This window comes from Oncorhynchus gorbuscha, linkage group LG01 (genome assembly GCF_021184085.1).
Source record: "Oncorhynchus gorbuscha isolate QuinsamMale2020 ecotype Even-year linkage group LG01, OgorEven_v1.0, whole genome shotgun sequence".
Taxonomy (NCBI): Eukaryota; Metazoa; Chordata; class Actinopteri; order Salmoniformes; family Salmonidae; genus Oncorhynchus; species Oncorhynchus gorbuscha.
This window is the reverse complement of record NC_060173.1, coordinates 89,407,795-89,430,941: the sequence shown is the minus strand read 5'-3', so window position 1 is coordinate 89,430,941 and position 23,147 is coordinate 89,407,795. Positions and strand designations below refer to the sequence as shown.

Here is a 23,147-nt window from a genome sequence, read left to right as displayed (position 1 = left end):
GATGTTGTTACCTACCCTCACCACCTTGGGGGCAGCCCGTCAGGAAGTCCAGTACCCAGTTGCACAGGGCGGGGTCGAGACCCAGGGTCTCAAGCTTGATGACGAGTTTGGAGGGTACTATGGTGTCAAATGCTGAGCTGTAGTCGATGAACAGCATTCTCACATTGGTATTCCTCTTGTCCAGACGGGTTAGGTCAGTGTGCAGTGTGGTTGCGATTGCGTCTTCTGTGGACCTATTGGGGCATTTTTTTTGAATGGGGCATGCTTATTTAGGATGGTGAGGAAAGCACTTTTAAAGAACAACCAGGCATCCTCTACTGACGGGATATGGTCCATATGCTTCCATACCCGAGCCAGGTCGATTAGAAAGGCCTGCTCGCATAAGTGTTTTAGGAAGCGTTTGACAGTGATGAGGAGTGGTCGTTTGACCGCGGACCCATTACGGACGCAGGCAATGAGGCAGTGATCGCTGAGATCCTGGTTGAAGACAGCAAAGGTGTATTTAGAGTGCAAGTTGATCAGGATGATATCTATGAGGGTGCCCATGCTTACGAATTTAGGATTGTACCTGGTAGGTTCCTTGAAAATTTGTGTGAGATTGAGGGCATCTAGCTAAGATTGTAGGACGGCCGGGGTGTTAAGCATGTCCCGGTTTAGTTCACCTAACAGTACGAACTCTGAAGATAGATGAGGGGCAAACAATTCACATATGGTGTCCAGGGCACAGCTGGGGGCCGAGGTGGTCTATAACAAGTGCAATGTTGAGAGACTCATTTCTGTAATGGTGGATTTTTAAAAGTAGAATCTCGATTTGTTGGCACAGATCTGGAAAGTATGACAGAACTCTGCAGGCTATCTCTGCAGTAGATTGCAACTCCGCCCCCTTTGGCAGTTCTATCTTGTCGGAAAATGTTGTAGTTGGGGATGGAAACTTCATAATTTTTGGTGGCCTTCTTAAGCCAGGATTCAAACATGGCTAGGACATCAGGGTTGGCGGAGTGTGCTAAAGCAGTGAATAAAACAAGCTTAGGGAGGAGGCTTCTGATGTTAACATGCGTGAAACCAAGGCTTTTACGGTTACAGAAGTCAACAAATGAGAGCGCCTTGGGAATGGGTGTGGTGCTGGGGGCTACAGGGCCTGGGTTAACCTCTACATTACCAGAGGAACAGAGGAGTAGTAGGACGGCTAAAGGATATAAGAACTGATCGTCTACTGTAGTGCTCTGGGGACAAAGAATAAAAGGAGAAGATTTCTAGGCGTGGTAGAATAGACTCAGAGCATAATGTACAGACAAGGATATGGTAGGATGTGAGTATAGTGGAAGAAAACCTAGGCATTGGGTGACGAGAGCTGTCGCGTCTCTGGAGGCACCAATTCAGCCAGGTGAGGTCTCCGCATGTCTGGAGGGTGTGACAAAATAGCTATCTAAGGCATTTAGGGTGGGGCTGGGGGCTCTACAGTGAAATAAAACAATAATAACTAACCTAAACAGCAATAGACAAGGCATATTGACATTAGGAAGTGGCATGTGTAGCCGAGTGATCATAGGGTCCAATGAGCAGCAATAGGTGAGTCAGGGAGCCGTTCGGTAGGTGCTACTACGCTACGCAAGCTGGAGCTAGCGGGCCGTGGCCAGCAGATGGGTCTTCGGCGACGTCACAATGGAAAAGCCTGTTGAAACCACCTTGGACGATTCCGTCGGCAGACCAGTCGTGATGGATCGGCGGGGCTCCGTGTCGCCAATAAAGGGTACAGGCCAATTGGCATAAGAGTTATTGTAGCCCAGGAATTAGCTGGTAGACCTCTTCGGCTAGCCGGAAAATGGGCCTAGCTCGAGGCTAGCTCAAGGCTAACTGCTGTTTGCTTCGGGACAGAGACAGGAGTAGCCACTCGGATTGCAGCTAGCTAGCTGCAATGATCCGGTGTAATGGTCCAGAGCTTACGCTAGGAATCCGGAGATGTGGTAGAGAAAAAAGCAGTCCGATATGCTCTGGGTTGATATCGCAGACTGGCAGGTATTGACCGAGCTGAGGCTCGCTGGTGTCCGAGTTAACGGTGAAGTCCGCTAGCAGTGGCTAACTGACTACTAGCTAGTAGCAGATCCATACCATGTTGGGTGAGGCGGGTTGCAGGAGAGTATATTCAGTCCGTAAAATATATACCAAATATATACGGGAGGAAAACTATTATTTACACGGGACAAGACAAAACACACGTCCGACTGCTACGCCATCTTGGGAAAAAATGAGCATGTGTAGGGATGTGACTTCAATCAAATCAAATTTCTTTATAAAGCCCTTCTTACATCAGCTGATGTCACAAAGTGCTGTATAGAAACCCAGCCTGAAACCCCAAACAGCAAGCAATGCAGGTGTAGAAGCACAGTGGCTAGGAAAAACTAGCCAAAGACTTGAATGGAATATGACTTAAGGAGTGGGATGTTTATTTTTCATGTCTCTTTTTTAAAATTTTGTATATCGGTTTTTCCCCTTTCCAACTATCGATATTTGTTCCATAGTTTACCATCCGTACAGTAGGTGGCGGCATGCATCTCTAACGATTGTTTGCGGACCGACATAAGACCATAAAAGAAGAAGGTTATTTCGTTCGAGGAACGTCACCTGCGTCTGTAAGGTGTTCTGAAACCAGGGAAGGGATGACCGGCCAGACGGAGGCTGATATACCTGGTAAGAAAGCCTGTCAAGTGTCTGTATCTCGATTTTTTTAAGCATATGGCTGTTATTTAGATAGTGTAGCACCAGTAATGTGTGGTGGTGAGTATTCGCTAACCTGTTGCTATTTCTGGCTTGCTGCGACTTAACGTTTAAATAGGTAGCTGACTACCGCTTGGCATTAGGATTTACTTACTCCTGTAACGTTAGCCTAGTGAAATCAGGGTCATTTTAGTACAACCAGACCTTCCTTGTAGGCTATATTAGGCCTGTTATATTCCTAAACCCCAATGAAATGTCGTAGTTTCTCTCCTGTCTGAAGGTAGTTGTTTTATTTATTACCGTAACAGAAACGGGAGCAGTCTTCACCTTTGGGAAGAGCAAGTTTGCTGATAATGTGCCCAGTAAATTCTGGCTGAAGAATGACCATCCAGAGGAAATCTCATGTGGGGGAGATCACACTGCTGTCATAACAGGTACTCAGTTTGTAGCCAACTCTCCCATGGGAGTGGGTGACTTGGAGATGCTGTATAAAACCATAAATGATCTGTCTGTTGTTTATAAAATGACTAAGTTATTGTAAATAGTTATTAACAGTTTATTGATGCTATATTGAACCTGTAATTAGTTATTGCAATGAACAAAATGTTTTATACTTCAAGACGTGTAGTATTTAGGCATTCAAATAAAAAAATAATATTTTTACAAAAAAATGCATAAAAACAGTATAATTAAGAGTTTTATTATCAGTTTATGAAATATAAGTGTAATGCCTTTTCTCCTACCTGTAGGCCATGGCAGGCTGTTCATGTTTGGAAGTAATACCTGGGGTCAGCTAGGACTGGGGTCAGAGATCAATGTCAACATCAACAAGCCCACCGCTGTGAAAGGTCAGTCAGTCCATCATGTACTAGGATTATGTTTGACTCATGTTTTGTCTAAGTTTTGCTACGTTTTGTAATGTTAAAACCTATGTTTTTTCCTTTAGCGTTGAAGTCTGAAAAAGTGAAGTTTGCATCATGTGGGAGAGACCACACAATAGTGTGCACATGTAAGAGAACCATGTTATTTTACTCTGCATTACTTGAGAGGATGTTATGAATGAATATCTGCTGTTATCATTACTTATGAGTCTTTCCCCCATGATTGTCAGGGAGTGGGCGTGTTTATGGTGCTGGCAGTAACCAGGAGGGGCAGCTTGGTTTGGGACACTGTGACGACACAAACACCTTCCACCTGCTTCATCCTTTCTCTGACCATGCACCAATCAAAATGCTTGCTGCTGGCTGCAACACCTCAGCTGCCCTGACAGGTAAGGATGACGACAGATGGGTTGTTTACTGGCATCATCAGTGTAGAGCAGTCCTGTCTGTCTGTCTGTCTGTCTGTCTGTCTGTCTGTCTGTCTGTCTGTCTGTGTGTCTGTCTGTCTGTGTGTCTGTGTGTCTGTGTGTCTGTGTGTCTGTCGGTCTGTCGGTCTGTCGGTCTGTCGGTCTGTCTGTGTGTCTGGTCTGTCTGTCTGGTCTGTGTTTCTGATCTTTCACATGCAGTCTGTGTGCTGTATTGTTAGAGGACGGCAGGCTGTTCATGTGGGGTGATAACTCTGTGGGCCAGATCGGTCTTGGCACAGAGAGCTACATCTCAGAGCCCAGAGATATGATGGTGGGACAGCCAGTGGCCTGGGTGTCTTGTGGATACCACCACTCAGCGTTTGTCACAGGTAATACACTCACACGTGCATGGTTATTTTATATTGGGATCTTAACCTTATGCATACCACATCCTGTTGTTATATAATAATGCGGCTGCGTTATTGTTGTTGGTTTGGGCTTGTTCCAGTGGATGGGGACCTCTACACGTTTGGGGAGAGTGGGAGCGGAAGACTGGGTGTATTCCCAGACCAGCTAGCCAATCACAGAGTCCCTCAGCGTGTGGAAAGCATCCAGGACCCGGTCATCCAAGTGTCCTGTGGAGGGGAGCACACAGTGGCACTCACAAGTAAATACCTCTGTGAAATACTATTACTATTAACCTTTACACATGTGAGTTCCAAATATCTCTAACGGTCGCCCCAGTGTGAGATGTTTTATGCGCGTGATGTCAGAATGCATCACTGTTCCAAAATATGATTGTTATGCAATAGGACAGTTAACCCCATGCTGCCCTCAAACCAAGGCACACTGCCTGCTAATCTATAGGCTATGAATTGAGGTCGGTTCCGTCTCCTCGTTAATTCACATAAGAATTAGCCCATTTCACTGTTGCTGACAATTTATGTTTTAGGCTTTACTGAGCCGGACAAACTTCTCTCTTCGACAAGAGCCCAAGCACTTCCCCAGTGTTTCCCTCAAGTAGGCATCTCTAGTCAGAACAGGCCCTGCACAAACTTTTTTCCCCTGGCAAATTTTCCGACTGGCGCCCGCATTGTATTCATTGTTGTTTTCCTTACAAATAATAACTTTGGACATGTGTGCATTCCTATCCAAGTAAGTGCCTTATTTTCTGTATATTGTGTTGTCATTTCTACTGTAACATACCGTATGTATGTATGGAGCATAATGTATTTACTGTATTCCGATTCTTGCATAGATTGTAATGGACACATATGATGTGTGTAAAATACTTTTTTGAAGGTTGTACTGATTATGATGAGCTAATGCTAAGCTATTTTCCAGCTATTTGTGGTGCCATGTTTGTTGACACCATACAATGCATTCTGATTGTCACGTAAAGATGTCAGACAAATATGCTATAAAAAACAAGGTGAAGGGATAGTTCACTCGACTGACTTATGGTGCTTTGAAGACAACTGGGAACTGAAAAATACGAGGTCAAATCATGATGTCAGTGATCTTTAGGTTGGAAAGAGGCCCGAGTTCCTGAGTTGGAATTCTGAGGTGGATGACTGTTCAAAAATATTTTTCCCAGTCCGAGCTCTTTTTTTCCCGAGTTCCCAGTTGTCTTGAACGAAATGAAGGCGGAAGTCAGTGAGATGTAGTTGTTTGAACATCAGATTGTAACTATGGTATCTCAGGGTTGCCAACTTAGACCTTTCCAGGGGTTTTATTTTTATTTAACATATAAACTTCTCCTGTATTTGCCCCCCATTTATTGATAAATCCCCCCATCGTAGTAATATTTCCTGCATGATATCCCCCCACAATACCTTCCCCCATTTCTTCCGCCCATAGACTTGAAAACTCCCCACAAATGAAATTAACCCCCCCCAACAAACGGTTTCATCCCTGTTTAGCTTTCGCACTATGGTTAGGCTAGGCAGTAGGCTTGTATTTGGGGTAATGATCTGTGAGGTGAGAACATTTTAATTGCTTTGTGATTTGTCAAAAACGGTAAATTCATGTGTTCTGGTTATTGTATACATTGTGAAAAGTACATCAAAGCATTCTGGGATTAGGGAGTTTTCGCTTGTCAAGCATAAACAAACCTGGCTGCCAGCATAAAGAATTTAGCTGCTGTTAGTTTAGCTCACACGCATCTATTTTCTAAACAATATTACATTTCTCCCTTCTGCTCACCAGATATGTGGTATATTGTAAACAAGTTTAGTTGTTAGGTCGCTAACTTATGTTAATTTTTTTGTCAGCACAACCTGTTATTTAGACTGTTTTATGGAATGAGTTTGGATGTGTTCTGTGTGATGTTTGGATGATGAAGTTTGCATTTATCTTTTACAATAAAAAGTGAAATTGAGGAATTAAGTTGTGAAGACCTTTTATTTATCATCAGTACAAAACATTGTTTAGATGCTTTTCAGACAACAATGCTGTTTAGACACGTTTGTTGCATCATATGTTCTGCTGCCACTGTTCCAATCACATATTTGCGAAGGTACTCTGCAGGGACCACTCAACAATGATCACAAATATGTGATCGTACGTGTCAAAGGGTTAATACTAACTAAAGATACAGTACTGTTAATGAAATAAAATAGTCTGTCTACTGTTCCTAGCTGGTAACTGTCTCATCTTCTTCTACACCTCTCTCTCTTCCTCTCCATGTTCCAGAGGACAATGTGTACGCATTTGGGCGGGGGCAGCATGGGCAGCTAGGCCATGGGACCTTCCTGTTCGAGGTACCTTTGCCAAAAGCACTGGACCACTTCCGGAATGGCAGAGTCAGTCACGTAACCTGTGGAGAGAACCACACTGCAGTGATCACAGGCAATCTTCCATACTATTCTACTAGTATACACTGTTGAATGGATGTTATTCAGAAATTTGAAGCCTGAGCATTTTTCCATTGAGGCCTCATTTCTCTCACTCCAGACAGTGGGATTCTATACACCTTTGGGGACGGTCGCCAGGGTAAACTAGGACTGGGGGAAGAGAACTTCACCAACCAGTTCAGACCAACACTGTGTCCACGCTTCCTCAAATACAGTGTCCAGTCAGTAAGTCAAGTAGTGTCTGAGTCTATGTTCGTGCACCTGCTAATACTGTGTATGTGTGTTCAGGTGGCATGTGGCGGCTCTCACATGCTCGTGCTGGCTATGCCCAGACTCTCAGAGGTTGAGGAAGTGGTGATAGAGGAGGATGATGTTACAGAGAGCATTCTGGAGTCTCTGGAGACCTACACCGAGCTGCTCCTGATGGACCCCTCCTTCTTGATGCCCAACCCACAGACCACACCACCTCTCTGGACCCTGTCTGCTAGGGCCCGCCGCAGGGAGAGGGTGAGTACTGCCAAAACATCTGACAGTTCCTGAAAGGAGATCTGAAGTGTTGATTACAAAGGGTGACAGAGTTGTGGTGTTTTGGTTGCCTTCACTAGTGACCAGTGTTGCATCACATTGCTGCACCTCAGTAATGGTCATGTGTAGTAGCCGACTTTATGTGAACCAGTCTAAGTAACTACTCTTTAATACTATTATTATGGTCTGAGGGAGCAATTTAGCCCTTATGTATCCATTATTTAGTAGATTTATCTACTTTCTGTGTTGTGTGTTTCAGGAGAGTTCTCCAGAGCAGTTTGGCCAGATGTTCCGTAACCTTCCGCCTCTGTCAGGCTTCCTCAACGCCTCCCTGCCCCTGTCCAGAAATATCCGCATCTCCAGAACACCATCTGAAGACCCCTGCACCTCCTCACTGTCCTCCAATCCCTCCTCAAACGATCCCCCCCAGCCCCTCACGCTCCCTTAAATCCAGATCCAAAACCCCATTAACACCGTCACCCAAGTTCATATTCCCAGACCCTCCTAGCCCTTCACTCTCCTCCAAGTTCTCCCCTAAGAAGAGGCCCAGCCCATCAAAATCCCCCAAATATGCATCTAAAGAACACCTCACCCCCCCCACAGTCCTTTAAATCCACACATAAACTCATCCCCACCCCCTCAGTGTCCCCTAAACCCTCCTCTGTAAAGCCCACAGATGACAACCAATCCCCCAAAACGCTGTCTGAGGGTCCCACCACACCACAGACAGGTAGCTGAATCCTACAATACCGTCTTTCCTTTTCACCACAGTACAGTGCCTTCGGAAAGTATTCAGACCCCTTGAATACTTTTGTCTTAGATTTTATTTTATTTTTATCCATTCTAGAATAAGGCTTTAACGTAATGTGGAATAAGTCAAGTGGTCTGAATAAGGCGCTGTATACAGGCATAACTGCTTCCCATATTCTATGACCTATCCAGACCTGGGTTCAAATACATGGATTTCAGTATCTGGTATTTAAAATACTTTTTCTGTGTATTTGTGTATTTTCAAATACACAGCCCAAAACAAATCACTCATAAAACTTCAATTAATCGCAGTCTCAAATAGCCACCTATCCCTTTTAATAGCCAGGCAACTGCACACATTTCAGCAAATAACGCCTAATTCAAATAAATACAGGGTCTATGTGAAATTTGAGGTAACCATGAATTACCATGACATTTACAAGGTTTAATATTTGAATTTGGTAAGTAAAATAATTCAGTGATGACTTGAAAAAATGGTCAATCATCCGATTTTTATCGGCAGTAGGAAACTGCTAGCCAATGGCTACTAACAGATGAGAGCTGCTAACTAACTGGCAGGCACAAAAACCATCAACAATCTAGGGAGTACAGACCCCCAGAAATTGGCCGATCACATTCTAGTGGAGAAAGTAAAAACTGCCAAAAATGCACAGTCAAGAGGAGAATAATTATTCTGTCAATGAAAAGTTTTTTAATTTTTCGAATAGAGGCATACTAAGACAAAACGTGACACAATGTGTAAATGATAACACATTCGTGCATGAAATTTATTAAAATGCTGGAAGTGCATGCTGGAATTCAACAATTAACAATGCAAATGAGCAAACGCTGTGTTAATTATGGAAGTAGACGCCTGGCTCAAACAGAAGCCTTTCTCTAATAAACAGCTGTTGTGATCAGTGATTCAAACAAATAAATGTCTGGGCTATTAATTGAAGTTTTACAGACTTTTATTTGTAAAAACCAAATAGTCTGCCAAATTGTATTTAACAGTATGTTCAAATACTTATTTCAAATAGTATTTTCAAATACCTGGGTTAAAAGCATTGGAGTGAGTCAGTGTATTTTAGTTTTCAAATACTTTCCAAGTGTATTTCCAAATGCATTATAATATTTTTTAAATAAAATAAAGTACCAGTCAAAAGTTTGCGCTCAACAGTGCATCCCACTTGTAAAGCCATCCGAAACGGTGCATCCCACTTGTAAAGCCATCCGAAACGGTGCATCCCACTTGTAAAGCCATCCGAAACGGTGCATCCCACTTGTAAAGCCATCTTTAAGACTAAATTTTGGCTAGCCTATCCCTCCCCCTAGACTTTAATTGTTGCTTTTATATATTTGATTGTTGCTTTTATTTATATATACAGTGCCTTGCGAAAGTATTCGGCCCCCTTGAACATTGCAACCTTTTGCCACATTTCAGGCTTCAAACATAAAGATATAAAACTGTATTTTTTGTGAAGAATCAACAACAAGTGGGACACAATCATGAAGTGGAACGACATTTATTGGATATTTCAAACTTTTATAACAAATCAAAAACTGAAAAATTGGGCGTGCAAAATTATTCAGCCCCTTTACTTTCAGTGCAGCAAACTCTCTCCAGAAGTTCAGTGAGGATCTCTGAATGATCCAATGTTGACCTAAATGACTAATGATGATAAATACAATCCACCTGTGTGTAATCAAGTCTCCGTATAAATGCACCTGCACTGTGATAGTCTCAGAGGTCCGTTAAAAGCGCAGAGAGCATCATGAAGAACAAGGAACACACCAGGCAGGTCCGAGATACTGTTGTGAAGAAGTTTAAAGCCGGATTTGGATACAAAACGATTTCCCAAGCTTTAAACATCCCAAGGAGCACTGTGTATGCGATAATATTGAAATGGAAGGAGTATCAGACCACTGCAAATCTACCGAGACCTGGCCGTCCCTCTAAACTTTCAGCTCATACAAGGAGAAGACTGATCAGAGATGCAGCCAAGAGGCCCATGATCACTCTGGATGAACTGCAGAGATCTACAGCTGAGGTGGGAGACTCTGTCCATAGGACAACAATCAGTCGTATATTGCACAAATCTGGCCTTTATGGAAGAGTGGCAAGAAGAAAGCCATTTCTTAAAGATATCCATAAAAAGTGTCATTTAAAGTTTGCCACAAGCCACCTGGTGAGACACACCAAACACGTGGAAGAAGGTGCTCTGGTCAGATGAAACCAAAATGGAACGTTTTGGCAACAATGCAAAACGTTATGTTTCGCGTAAAAGCAACACAGCTCATCACCCTGAACACACCATCCCCACTGTCAAACATGGTGGTGGCAGCATCATGGTTTGGGCCTGCTTTTCTTCAGCAGGGACAGGGAAGATGGTTAAAATTGATGAGAAGATAGATGGAGCCAAATACAGGACCATTCTGGAAGAAAACCTGATGGAGTCTGCAAAAGACCTGAGACTGGGACGGAGATTTGTCTTGCAACAAGACAATGATCCAAAACATTAAGCAAAATCTACAATGGAATGGTTAAAAAATAAACATATCCAGGTGTTAGAATGGCCAAGTCAAAGTCCAGACCTGAATCCAATTGAGAATCTGTGGAAAGAACTGAAAACTGCTGTTCACAAATGCTCTCCATCCAACCTCACTGAGCTCGAGCTGTTTTGCAAGGAGGAATGGTAAAAAATGTCAGTCTCTCGATGTGCAAAACTGATAGAGACATACCCCAAGCGACTTACAGCTGTAATCGCAGCAAAAGGTGGCGCTACAAAGTATTACATTTATTTAATTTTGCACGCCCAATTTTTCAGTTTTTGATTTGTTAAAAAAGTTTGAAATATCCAACAAATGTTGTTCCACTTCATGATTGTGTCCCACTTGTTGTTGATCCTTCACAAAAAAATACAGTTTTATATCTTTATGTTTGAAGCCTGAAATGTGGCAAAAGGTCGCAAAGTTCAAGGGGGCCAAATACTTTCGCAAGTCACTGTATATACATACATACATACATACATACATACACACTACCATTTAAAACTTTGGGGTCACTTAGAAATGTCCTTGCTTTCCATGAAATATAGTCAAGACATTGACAAGGTTATAAATAATTATTTTTAATTGAAATAGTAATTGTGTCCTTTGCTTTCGTCAAATAATCCTCCATTTGCAGCAATTGCAGATCTTTGGCATTCTAGTTGTCAATTTTTTGAGGTAATCTGAAGAGATTTCACCCCATGCTTCCTGAAGCACCTCTCACAAATTGGATTGACTTGATGGGTATTTCTTACGTACCATACGGTCAAGCTGCTCTCACAACAGCTCAATAGGGTTGCGATCCAGTGACTGTGCTGGCTACTCCATTACAGACAGAATACCAGCTGACTGCTTCTTTCCTAAATAGTTATTGCATAGTTTGGAGCTGTGCTTTGGGTCATTGTCCTGGAGGAAATTGGCTCCAATTAAGCTCCGTCCACAGGGTATGACTTGGTGTTGCAAAATGTAGTGATAGTCTTCCTTCTTCAAGATCCCTTTTACCCTGTATAAATCTCCCACTTTTACTGCCACCAAAGTACCCCCTGCTTGACAGATGGCATCAAGCACTCCTCCACATATTTTACTTTTTTTCCAATCTTTTTCTGTCCAGTGTCTGTGTTATTTTGCCCATCTGAATCTTTTCTTTAAATTGGCCAGTCTGAAATAGGACTTTTTCTTTGCAAATCGGCCTAGAAGGCCAGCATCCCGGAGTCGCCTCTTTGCTGTTTACGTTGAGACTGGTGTTTTGCGAGTACTATTTAATGAAGCTGCCAGTTAAGGACTTGTGAGGTGCCTGTTTCTCAAACTAGACAGTCTAATGTACTTGTCCTCTTGCTCAGTTGTGCACCTCTTTCTATTCTGGTTAGAGACCGTTTGCGCTGTTCTGTGAAGGGAGTAGTACACAGCATTGTACGCTGTTTCTTGGCAATTTTTCGCATGGAATAGCCTTAATTTCTCAGAACAAGAATATACTGACGAGTTTCAGAAGAAAGTCTTTGTTTCTGGCCTTTTTGAGCCTGTAATCAAACCCACACATGCTGATGCTACAGATACGCAAAAAACAAGGACATTTCTTAGTGACCCCAAACCTTTTAACGGTAAGATATATATATATATATATATATACAGTTGAAGTTAGAAGTTTACATACACTTAGGTTAGAGTCATTCAAATTAGTTTTTCAACCACTCCACAAATTTCTTGTTAACAAACTATAGTTTTGGCAAGTTAGTTAGGACATCTACTTTGTGCATGACACAAGTACTTTTTCCAACAATTGTTTACAGAGAGATTATTTCACTTATAATTCACTGTATCACAATTCCAGTGGGTCAGAAGTTTACATACACTTCTGATGAGCTAACTGACATAATTTGAGTCAATTGGAGGTGTACCTGTGGATGTATTTCAAGGCCCACCTTCAAACTCAATGCCTTGTTGCTCGACATCATGGGAAAATCAAAAGAAATCAGCCAAGACCTCAGAAAAATATTGTAGTCCTCCACAAGTCTGGTTCATCCTTGGGAGCTATTTCCAAACGCCTGAAGGTACCACGTTCATCTGTACAAACAATATTACACAAGTATAAACACCATGGGACCACGCAGCCATCATACCGCTCAGGAAGGAGATGCATTCTGTCTCCTAGAGATGAATGTACTTTGGTGTGAAAAGTGCAAATCAATCCCAGAACAACAGCAAAGGACCTTGTGAAGCTTCTGGAGGAAACAGGTACAAAAGTATCTATATCCACAGTAAAATTAGTCCTATATCGACATAACCTGAAAGGTCGCTCAGCAAGGAAGAAGCCACTGCTCCAAAACCGCCATTAAAAAGCCAGACTACGGTTTGCAACTGCACATGGGGATGTAGATTGTACTTTTTGGAGAAATGTCCTCTGGTCTGATGAAACAAAAATAGAACTGTTTGGCCATAATGACCATCGTTATGTTTGGAGGAAAAAATGGGGGGGCTTGCAAGCCGAAGAATGCCATCCCAACCGTGAAGCACGGGGTGGCAGCATCATGTTGTGGAGGTGCTTTGCTGCAGGAGGGACTGATGCACTTCACAAAATAGATGGCTTTATTAGCAAGGAAAATTACATGGATATATTGAAGCAACATCTCAAGACATCAGTCAGGAACTTAAAAGCAGCTTGGTCGCAAATGGGTCTTCCAAATGGACAAGCATACTTTCAAAGTTGTGGCAAAATGTCTTTAAGACAACAAAGTAAAGGTATTGGAGTGGCCATCACAAAGCCCTGACCTCAATCCTATAGAATATTTGTGGGCAGAACTGAAAAAGCGTGTGCGAGCAAGGAGCCCTACAAACCTGACTCAGTTACACCAGCTCTGTCAGGAGGAACGTGCTAAAATTCACCCAACTTATTGTGTGAAGCTTGTGGAAGGCCACCCAAAATGTTTCGCCCGAAGATTAACAATTTAAAGGCAATGCTGCTAAATATTAATTGAGTTCATGTAAAGTTCTGACCCAAATGGGAATGTGATGAAAGAAATTAAAGCTGAAATAAATCATTATCTCTACTATTATTCTGACATTTCACATTCCTTGAAATAAAGTGGTGATCCTAACTGACCTAAGACAGGGAATTTTTATTAGGATTAAATGTCAGGAATTGTGAAAAACTGAGTTTAAATGTATTTGGCTGAGTAGGTGTGCCCAAATGTTTGACTGGTACTTTATATGTAAGTTTGGACACACCTTCTTTGGACTGGTACATATATATTGTATGTTTATGTATGTATACAGTACCAGTCAAAAGTTTGGACAAACCTACTCATTCAAGGGTTTTTCTTTATTTTTACTATTTTGTACATTGTAGAATAATAGTGAAGACATCAAAACTGTGAAATTACACATATGGAATCATCTAATAACCAAAAAAGTGTTAAACAAATCCAAATATGTTCTACATTTTAGATTCTTCAAAGTAGCCACTTTGCCTTGATGACAGCTTTGCACACTCTTGGCATTCTGTCAACCAGCTTCATGAGGAATGCTTTTCCAACTGTCTTGAAGGCGTTGCCACATTACCTGAGCACCTGTTGGCTGATTTTCTTTCACTCTGCAGTCCAACTCATCCCAAACCATCTCAATTGGGTTGAGGTCAGATGGTTGTGGAGGCCAGGTCATCTGATGCAGCACTCCATTACTCTCCTTCTTGGTCAAATGGCCCTAACCCAGCCTGGAGGTATGTTTTTGGGTCATTGTCCTGTTGAAAAACAAATGATAGTCGCACTAAGCGCAAACCAGATGGGATGGCGTATCGCTGCAGAATGCTGTGGTGCCATGCTGGTTAAGTGTGCCTTGAATTCTAAATAAATCACAGACAGTGTCACCAGCGAAACACACCCACAATTTCACACCTCCTCCTCCTCCATGCTACACGGTGGGAACCACACATGCAGAGATCCTAGCGTTCACATACTCTGCGTCTCACAAAGACACGGTAGTGGGAACCAAAAATCTCAAATTTGGACTCATCACACCAAAGGACAGATTTCCACCAGTCTAATGTCCATTGCTCGTGTTTCTTGGCCCAAGCAAGTCTCTTCTTATTATTGGTGTCCTTTAGTAATGGATTCTTTGCAGCAATTTGACCACGAGGACCTGATTCACGCAGTCTCCTCTGAACAGTTTGTTTAGAGTTTGTGTCCCTAAACTGGAACGGTTGTTGTTAACATGCGCTAATGTGACTAGAATGACAGTGTAAATAGCAGCCAACTTTCCAGGACAGTAGACATGTCTTATGTGGGCAGAAAGCTTAACTTCTTGTTAATCTAACTGCGTTGTCCAATTTACAGTAGCTATAAGAGTGAAAAAAGACCATGCTATTGTTTGAGGAGAGTACACAACAACAAAACACTTATCATGGCAACTGGTTTGATATATTCACCTCTGAAGGTAAATAATGTACTTACATTCAGTAATCTTGCTCTGATTTGTCATCCTGTCTTAATGTAATGATGGACTGTCGTTTCTCTTTGCGTATTTGAGCTGTTCTTGCCATAATATGTACTTGGTCTTTTAACAAATAGCGATATCTTCTGTATACTACCCCTACCTTGTCACAACACAACTGATTGGATCAATCACATTGAGATGGAATGAAATTCCACAAATTAACATTTAACAAGGCACACCTGTTAATAGAAATGCATTCCAGGTGACTACCTCCTGAATGCCAAGAGTGTGCAATGCTGTCATCAAGGCAAAGGGTTGCTACTTTGAAGAATCTAAAATATATTTTGATTTGTTTAACACTTTTTTGTTACTACATGATTCCATCTGTGTTATTTGATAGTTTTGATGTCTTCACTATTATTCTACAATGTAGAACATAGTAAAAATAAAGAAAAACCATTGAGTAGGTGTGTCTAAACTTTTGACTGGTACTGTATATCTGAATTCTTACATTGAATGTATGTGAAAGTAATTGAGATTTTTGAAATAGTATTTGAACCCAAGTCTGGACCTATCCCAGTGCAGCCATGTTCTCAGTATCTGTATTTACAGAGAGGACCAAGGACACTGTGATAGAAGCAACTGACAGCCGGATTCTCATTGAGAATTTGAAGAAGAACATGGATGGAGAGGACAATAAAGACATGTTGCCAGACCTGGTGAGTACAGTGGTTTTATTATAGAATATTACCATTTGTAGCATGCGTTATGTGTAGATAGGTATGCTGTCTTGCTTTCTTCTGAGGTACAGTATGTGGGCTCCATGTCTTTGGCCTGGGACCATAATGGTCTCTGTTCCCCTCTACGTTTGTCTGGGTTTTCTGTTGTCCTTTACTTTGGTCTGTGGCCTGGGTGCTCCAAGGCAGGAAACAGTGTTTGCAGGCAGTCTTTGAGTATTCCAGGAAAATGTGCATAGCTCAGCGCACTCGTGTGTGTGTGTGTGTGTGTGTGTGTGTGTGTGTGTGTGTGTGTGTGTGTGTGTGTTTATGGGGGTTGATTTAACATGGGGTCTTTGTATTTATTTGGGGTTGTTAGTTAGACTTGAGTGAGTGAGATAGGGGGCATTTTCCATTTGGTGGAACACTGGGGGGGGGGGGGGGACCCAAAACCACTCAATTTAATTGTACTTGTTTTGGAATCTCTCCATCTGTTTCTGTATCTGCCTCACACTCATTTGCTTTTCCAAGAAAATATGTCATAAGTCTCCTCAAGGCAGCTTCAGTGCTACAGATGGCTCCTGCCAATAAACAAATGTGTTTGAGCTTAACCCATGTCCCTGCCACCATCCCTCCCATCACCATACACACACAGAACAAGTATACACATACATACACACACATACAGCACCTCCTTGGTGTAGCTAATCCATTGATTTGGCTGGGATGACGACACACTTCACGTCCATGTTTCCATGACTCCTGCTGAGGGAGACTGTGAGGGAGTCTCCTGTCTTCAGATGAGAAGCGTATTTAGCTACACACAGCCAAACACTGCCACAGAAGCTGGATGCTTTTAGTGATACAAGCACAATGTTTTTACCAACAATATCTTCATCACAGTCTTCATCAGACCATGCATGTTGCAGCACACAATGACATCCAGCACTGTGAACAACAGACGTGGAGGAGAGAGAGCAGCTAGAGAAAACATGGAATTGGGAAGACCAGGCTTTTCTTTTCGGTGTGCTTCCTCTCCCATGCATCTGAGGTCATTCTTTACACAGAGCCATTAGTGTCTTGTGTGCTATGAGCCTGAGTGTATACTGTACAGGTTTTATCTAGTCCATGAGAGCCTCTGAGGTGTAGTATATGAGAAGTTATGAGATATATGAGTTTGGCACACGTTGATGAAGGTGCATATGTTAATTAATTGTTTGGAAAATCTTCTAATAAAGGTTGCCTTGGCAATGAGCACCCTCTCATTATCTTAGATTATAATTTATTTCCAGCGGAGATGGGGGAAAAAATAGAGGGATTGAATCGCCATGCATCTTAGTTCTTCCTACCGGCCTCTAGTTATGTGGTTTGTAGGCTCATGCTTGCCTGCAGGAAAGCTGATTACACACACTTTGTTTACATTCCTGATGGAAAGAAGATTATAGCTTTTGTGTTGTAACCCTTTATAGTGGTTTCATTGTAAGAACTTCTATGTAAGTATTGCCGTATCACTATATAGTTCAATGAGATGTTGAGTTTGGTTGTGAGACTTGTGTCCCGTTCTCTTTGAGGCAGGCATTACCATCAGGGGGAGATTTTGGCGATGAGACTGGGACTACATCTGCAGAACAGAAGGATAAGGTATGTTATTGTATTTCCTGGAAGGGAGAGGAAATAAGGACTGCCATCTACAAGTCTTTCTCCTTTTCTCCTTTACTCTACCTTTAGCTACTTTATTCTGCTTTACAATTTACTGGCTCCTCGTTATGTTTCAAATCCTTCTCTCTTTTTCTCTACTCTTTGAATATTCTCTCTTTTTTGCAAAACCTTATCCTGTTTTCATCTAATTCTTCCTTTGCTCTCTTACTTTTATTTATTTTATTTCTCTTTACAACTTTCTCTGTCTTTCTCTTTCTGTCTCCTTTACTCTTTCTCTATCGCTCCAGGGACATAAAAAGGGTCGGGCTCTGAGGAGAGCTGTTAAGGAGGCAGAAATGGAGGTTGAACAAGCCCCGGCCAACAGGAAGCCACAGCTACTTTCCCATAAGGCCCTTCCTACCGAGCTTCTGAGAGGCTCCAGCTTGAGTTCATTAAAGGCAGAGGGCACACCCCCAAAGAGCCCCAAATGCTTAATGAACCCTCAGACCCCAGCCAGCGGCAAGGAAAACATTGCCTTGACAGCAGAAAATTCTGGCATCAAAGTGAACACCAGTAAACTGACAGGTAGTAATCTGCAAAGCACAGGTAAAGCAGGGTCTAAACCAATTTCACCAGCAAAGAAACAAAGCAAGTTATCCGTATCGAAACCTAGCACTCCTACACACAGCCAGATCCAGATATCTGTGTCTAAACCCAGCACTCCAAAACATGGTCAAAACAAACTGTCTGAATCTAAACCCAGCACTCCAAAACATGGTCAAAACAAACTGTCTGAATCTAAACCCAGCACTCCAAAACATGGTCAAAATAAACTGTCTGAATCTAAACCCAGCACTCCAAAACATGGTCAAAACAAACTGTCTGAATCTAAACCCAGCACTCCAAAACATGGTCAAAACAAACTGTCTGAATCTAAACCCAGCACTCCAAAACATGGTCAAAGTAAGCTGTCTGAGATGAATAAAGGTACAGAGATGAAAGTTAAAGTTAAAGGCCCTGTAAAAGTTCAAGGTAAAGAGGCTTTCAAAGACAAGAAATCTAAAATTGCAGAGGAATATACTAAAACAATTGAAGTTCAAAATAAACCACTTCAAGAGATCATGTCCCCTCCAGTCAAAGTTAAAGGTAAACCTGTGGAAATGGAAACAACTCCAATTAAGGCTACTGCTGAAACCATTCCTTTGAAAGTAAAGAGCATTCCCAAGAAGATTGTAGATGATAACAAACCATCTGAATGTAAAGGCACTCCAATAAAAGGAAAAAAGAAGGCAAAAGAGGTGAATGAAGAGAAGATGGAAGAGTCTATTACTTTCAACGAGTCAGGGACAATAGTGGGGAACAAAATGGCAGTTAAAGATAAAGGCAAAGAAAAAGAAAGTGCACCCACCAAAACAAAAAATGTGCCCAAACCAAAAGATGTTGAAGCGAAACTAACTGAGATAGAGGGAGCCCCAGTGAAACTGAAAAGCAAGCCGACAGAGGTTTCCAGCCAAGCAGTCTTAGTAGAACCTACCTCAAAGGCCAAATCACCAGTCACATCACTCTCATTATCAGATGCACTACCTCAAAATGCTGGAGATAAGAAGTCAACAAAGTCACTGGTTGTCTGTCAGGTTAGGGATAGAGTGGAGGTCCCAGGGGAAGATGCCTTTGATGAATCCCAGAAGGGGAAGCCTAGCTGGGGAGGATTTCTCAGCGATGCAGCCTCTCTCCTTCCAGATGTGGGGATGGCGGGGACAGCCATGGGGTTCCTGAGTGAGGCGGTGACGAGCGTGAGGGGGATTCCGTCGGAGAGTGACACAGACACTTCTATCCCTCCTCGGCGGTCCAGCCGGGTAGAGAGGTTCACCAAACAGAGCGACATCACCCAGCCTTCCTCCACATCACCCTCTTCTTCAACATCAGATCCAAGCACAGCTGAGCAAAGCAAGAGGAATGACGCCCGCATCGGCACCCTCAGGAACTCTGATCAGGAAGTGGGGAGCAGGATTATTGAGAAGGACCCAGAAACCACAGAGGCTGCTAGTGAGAGGTCAGGGGGTCAGGCCAAGGTTGATTATGATGAGAACTCTAGTAGTCAAAGTTCGGGAGCTGAGGATGATGAAGATAAAGAGGGCGGAGAGGCAGAAGAAAAGAGTGAAGACAGTGAGGGCGCAGAGGCAGAAGAAAAGAGTGAAGACAGCGAGGGCGGAGAGGCAGAAGAAAAGAGTGAAGACAGCGAAGAGAGGGAGGGCGTGGAAGAAGAAAAGAGTGAAGACAGCGAGGGCGTGGAAGAAGAGAAGAGTGAAGAGGATGCGGAGGCGGAAGAAGAAGAAACGAGTGATAGTGTGGGGACAGGAGAGGGGGAGGAGGAAGACGAGAGGTGTGAGAGTGAGGGGACAGGAGAGTGGGAACAGGGAGAGAAGAGTGATAGTGATGCGACTATAAAGGGGGAGGAGAAGAGTGATGGTGAGGGGACAAGTGATGGGGAGGAGAGCAAAGAGAGTGATTCTGAGGCAAGCCTAGTGGAGGAGGGAGAGGAGACGAGTGCACAGAGTGAGGGGGAAGGAGAAGAGGGCGAAAGTAATTCTGGGACAAGTGGAGAGGAGAAGATGAGTGAAGAAGAGTCCAGTGATGAAGAGAGTGGGGATAAAGAGGAAGAGGAGGAGAGCAATTCGAGTGAGTATGAAAAGGAGGAGAGTGGTGATGAATCAGGAAGTGAGGCTGAGCGCAAGAGTGAGGTATCAGCAGAAGAGAATGAAGATAAACAAGCAGAAAAAGCAGAAAGTAAAGCCACGGAGTCAGCAGAGGAGGAAGGAGAGAACCAAGAAGAGGAAGAGAGTGGAGCAGAGGAGGAAGGAGAGAACCAAGAAGAGGAAGAGAGTGGAGCAGAGGAGGAAGGAGAGAACCAAGAAGAGGAAGAGAGTGGAGCAGATGAGGAAGGAGAGAACCAAGAAGAGGAAGAGAGTGGAGCAGAGGAGGAAGGAGAGAACCAAGAAGAGGAAGAGAGTGGAGCAGAGGAGGAAGGAGAGAACCAAGAAGAGGAAGAGAGTGGAGCAGAGGAGGAAGGAGAGAACCAAGAAGACGAAGAGAGTGGAGCAGAGGAGGAAGGAGAGAACCAAGAAGAGGAAGAGAGTGGAGCAGAGGAGGAAGGAGAGAACCAAGAAGAGGAAGAGAGTGGAGCAGAGGAGGAAGGAGAGAACCAAGAAGAGGAAGAGAGTGGAGCAGAGGAGGAAGGAGAGAACCAAGAAGAGGAAGAGAGTGGAGCAGAGGAGGAAGGAGAGAACCAAGAAGATGAAGAGAGTGGAGCAGAGGATGAAGGAGAGCACCAAGAAGAGGAAGAGAGTGGAACAGAGGAGGAAGGAAAGAACCAAGAAGAGGAAGAGAGTGGAGCAGAGGAGGAAGGAGAGAACCAAGAAGCGGAAGAGAGTGGAGCAGAGGAGGAAGGAGAGAACCAAGAAGAGGAAGAGAGTGGAGCAGAGGAGGAAGGAGAGGGAGAGGATAAGGAAGGTAGTGAAAATAAAGAAAATGAGGAGGGAGAGGAGGAGGCAGGCGTAAGTGAGGAGGAGGGGGAGGAAGAAGATGACGAGGGAAAGGATGAAGAAAGTGGAGAAGGTGAGGATGATGCAGGAGAGGGGGAAGCACTTGAGGGTGAGGGTGAAAAGGATGAGAACAACGAAGTTGAAGAGGGTGAGGAGGGACGAGAAGATGATGAGAAAGAAGCCAGGGGAGAGGAAGAGGTTGAAGGTGGAAAAGGTGAGGAAGAGGAGGAGGAAGAAGAAGAAGAGGGAGACAAAGAAGCAGAAGGAGAAAAGGAAGGAGAGGAGGAGGAAGAAGAAAAACAGCAAGGAGAGGGGGAGGATGAAGGAAAGGAAGAGGGTGAAGGGGAGGAGGAAGAAGAAGAGGAAATTAAGAATAGAGAAGATCAAGGAGAAGGAAAGGATGAGGATATGAAAGAAAGAGAAGAGAATAATGAGGAGAAGGCAGAGGATGAGAGTGAAAAGGGGGATGGTGAAAAACAGGAAGAGGAGAAAGAGGAAAGAGGAGTGCATGAAGAGAGAGATGAGGAAGCAAATAAACCAAAAGAGGAAAGGGAGTGGCAAGAGGAGGAAGAGAAGGGAAAAAACAGGGAGGGGGAGGAGAAGGGGGGAGGTAAAAAAGAAGGGAAAGAAAATAAGACAAGTGATGGGGAGGTAGAACAAGAGGAGGAAGAAGAGGGCACATGTGAACAGAAAGGGGAGATGGATGAGGAGGAAACGGGAGCGGGAGAGGAGGAAGGGGAAGGAGAAGAAGAGGAAGAGGAGAAAGAAAAGGAGGAGAAAGATGGTAAAGGAGAGGAAGAGGAGGGAGAAGAAGAAGAAGAGGGGGAGGAAGATAGTAAAGGAGAGGAAGAGGAGGGAGAGGAAGAAGAAGAGGGAGAGGAAGAAGAAGAGGGGGAGGAAGAAGAAGAGAGAAAATCACAGAAAGGGATAAAGAAAGGGTCACAGAGCGTACCACCTAAAGCAGCTCCCCCCAGCAGGAAAGGGAAGGAAGAGCCTCCAATGGAGAAACCCAAACCACCAGCCCGCACCAAGCTGAGGACCACAGGGGGAAAACAGGCTAATGGAACCCAAGATTCCCAACAGTTCTGGAACAATGTCTTACCCCAGTACCTGGAGCTGAAGTGAAATATACTGGACATCAATGGTTCCCAATTTTATTTGGGTCAGAACCCATAACCTGACTGTTAATAACAGCTGGAATGGGTCTGGACCTCAGAAAACTAAGCCAGGTGCTCAATATACAGCACGACCCTACGTAAACTCCTTGAATTTAATCAATATCTGCATACAATTTACACAATATGCCCACTGTACTGTAAGGTACTAAACTGAGTGTACTCATGCACTATACTGTACTGAATTGTAATATACAGATATTTGTATTAAATAAAGAGAAATTGAGAATTTCACAGGACTGTCAGGAGCAAAGACTGTTTCTCTAGTAGATATAGTAGACATAGTTAAAGATGATTGTTCTGTCTCTATCCCCTAGGTATAGGGTATCATTAACCCCTAGAGTTCAGTTTACTGTAATTATAGATTAATGTACTATGACTGTCTGGAAGGGCACTTGGAGCCAGCAGAAGACATGGGATCCACTTCTAGAATCTAAAACATCAATTTCTGCAGTACATGTAGGAGAAACAAACACGTGCACAGTCACGCGCACACATGCAGTTTGTGTTTCAGCCTAGTTCAGTCTGTTTTGGTGTTATTGTTATTATAGTTCCTGAGAGGCTACTGCACAGAAGCTATGTTTGACTCACACTACTCTCTCATGTTTCCTGTGAAGACAAGGAGCACCTTAACACCTTCATGTGGAGACTCGCCCCTAAAGAGACCAGAGAGGAGAACTGGCAGGCAGGCAGTCAAAACTGTGTGTGAGTGCGCATGTGTGTGTGTGTGTGGTGGTGGAGAGTCTTTCATCAGCTGTATACTTTCTCTCACCACTCATGTGCGAGTGTCTGTGTGAGATCTCTTTCTGTGTGTGTGGATGTGAATGGACATGTTTAACTATACTTGTGGGGACCAAAATAATAGTAAACAAACAAGATTTGACTAACTGGGGACATTTTGTTAGTTCCCATGAGGTCAAATACTATTTCTAGAGGGTTTAGGGTTAAGGTTAGAATTAGTGTTAGGA

General features: G+C 43.3%; 2 protein-coding genes across 2 annotated transcripts in view; both read left to right on the top strand.

Moving 5' to 3' along the window:
* Nucleotides 1-2,560: 2,560 nt before the first annotated feature.
* Nucleotides 2,561-21,310, top strand: LOC124048491 (X-linked retinitis pigmentosa GTPase regulator-like; the record flags this gene model as incomplete). The annotated part of the gene is made up of 18 exons (XM_046369372.1): nucleotides 2,561-2,688; nucleotides 3,024-3,149; nucleotides 3,465-3,563; nucleotides 3,662-3,724; nucleotides 3,827-3,985; nucleotides 4,243-4,392; nucleotides 4,512-4,670; nucleotides 6,698-6,853; nucleotides 6,959-7,083; nucleotides 7,147-7,365; nucleotides 7,643-7,821; nucleotides 7,923-8,113; nucleotides 15,721-15,827; nucleotides 17,400-17,465; nucleotides 17,771-18,068; nucleotides 19,203-19,810; nucleotides 20,420-21,119; nucleotides 21,195-21,310. Coding segments are annotated over exons 1-18 (3,552 nt in total), but the record flags the coding sequence as incomplete, so codon positions are not given.
* LOC124045378 (sushi-repeat-containing protein SRPX-like) overlaps nucleotides 17,400-23,147 on the top strand; it is a 38,050-nt gene continuing 32,302 nt past the window's right edge. The window contains exon 1 of the mRNA XM_046364690.1: nucleotides 17,400-17,465. The gene's annotated coding sequence lies outside the window, so the exon portion shown is untranslated. The remainder of the gene's footprint in view (nucleotides 17,466-23,147) is intronic.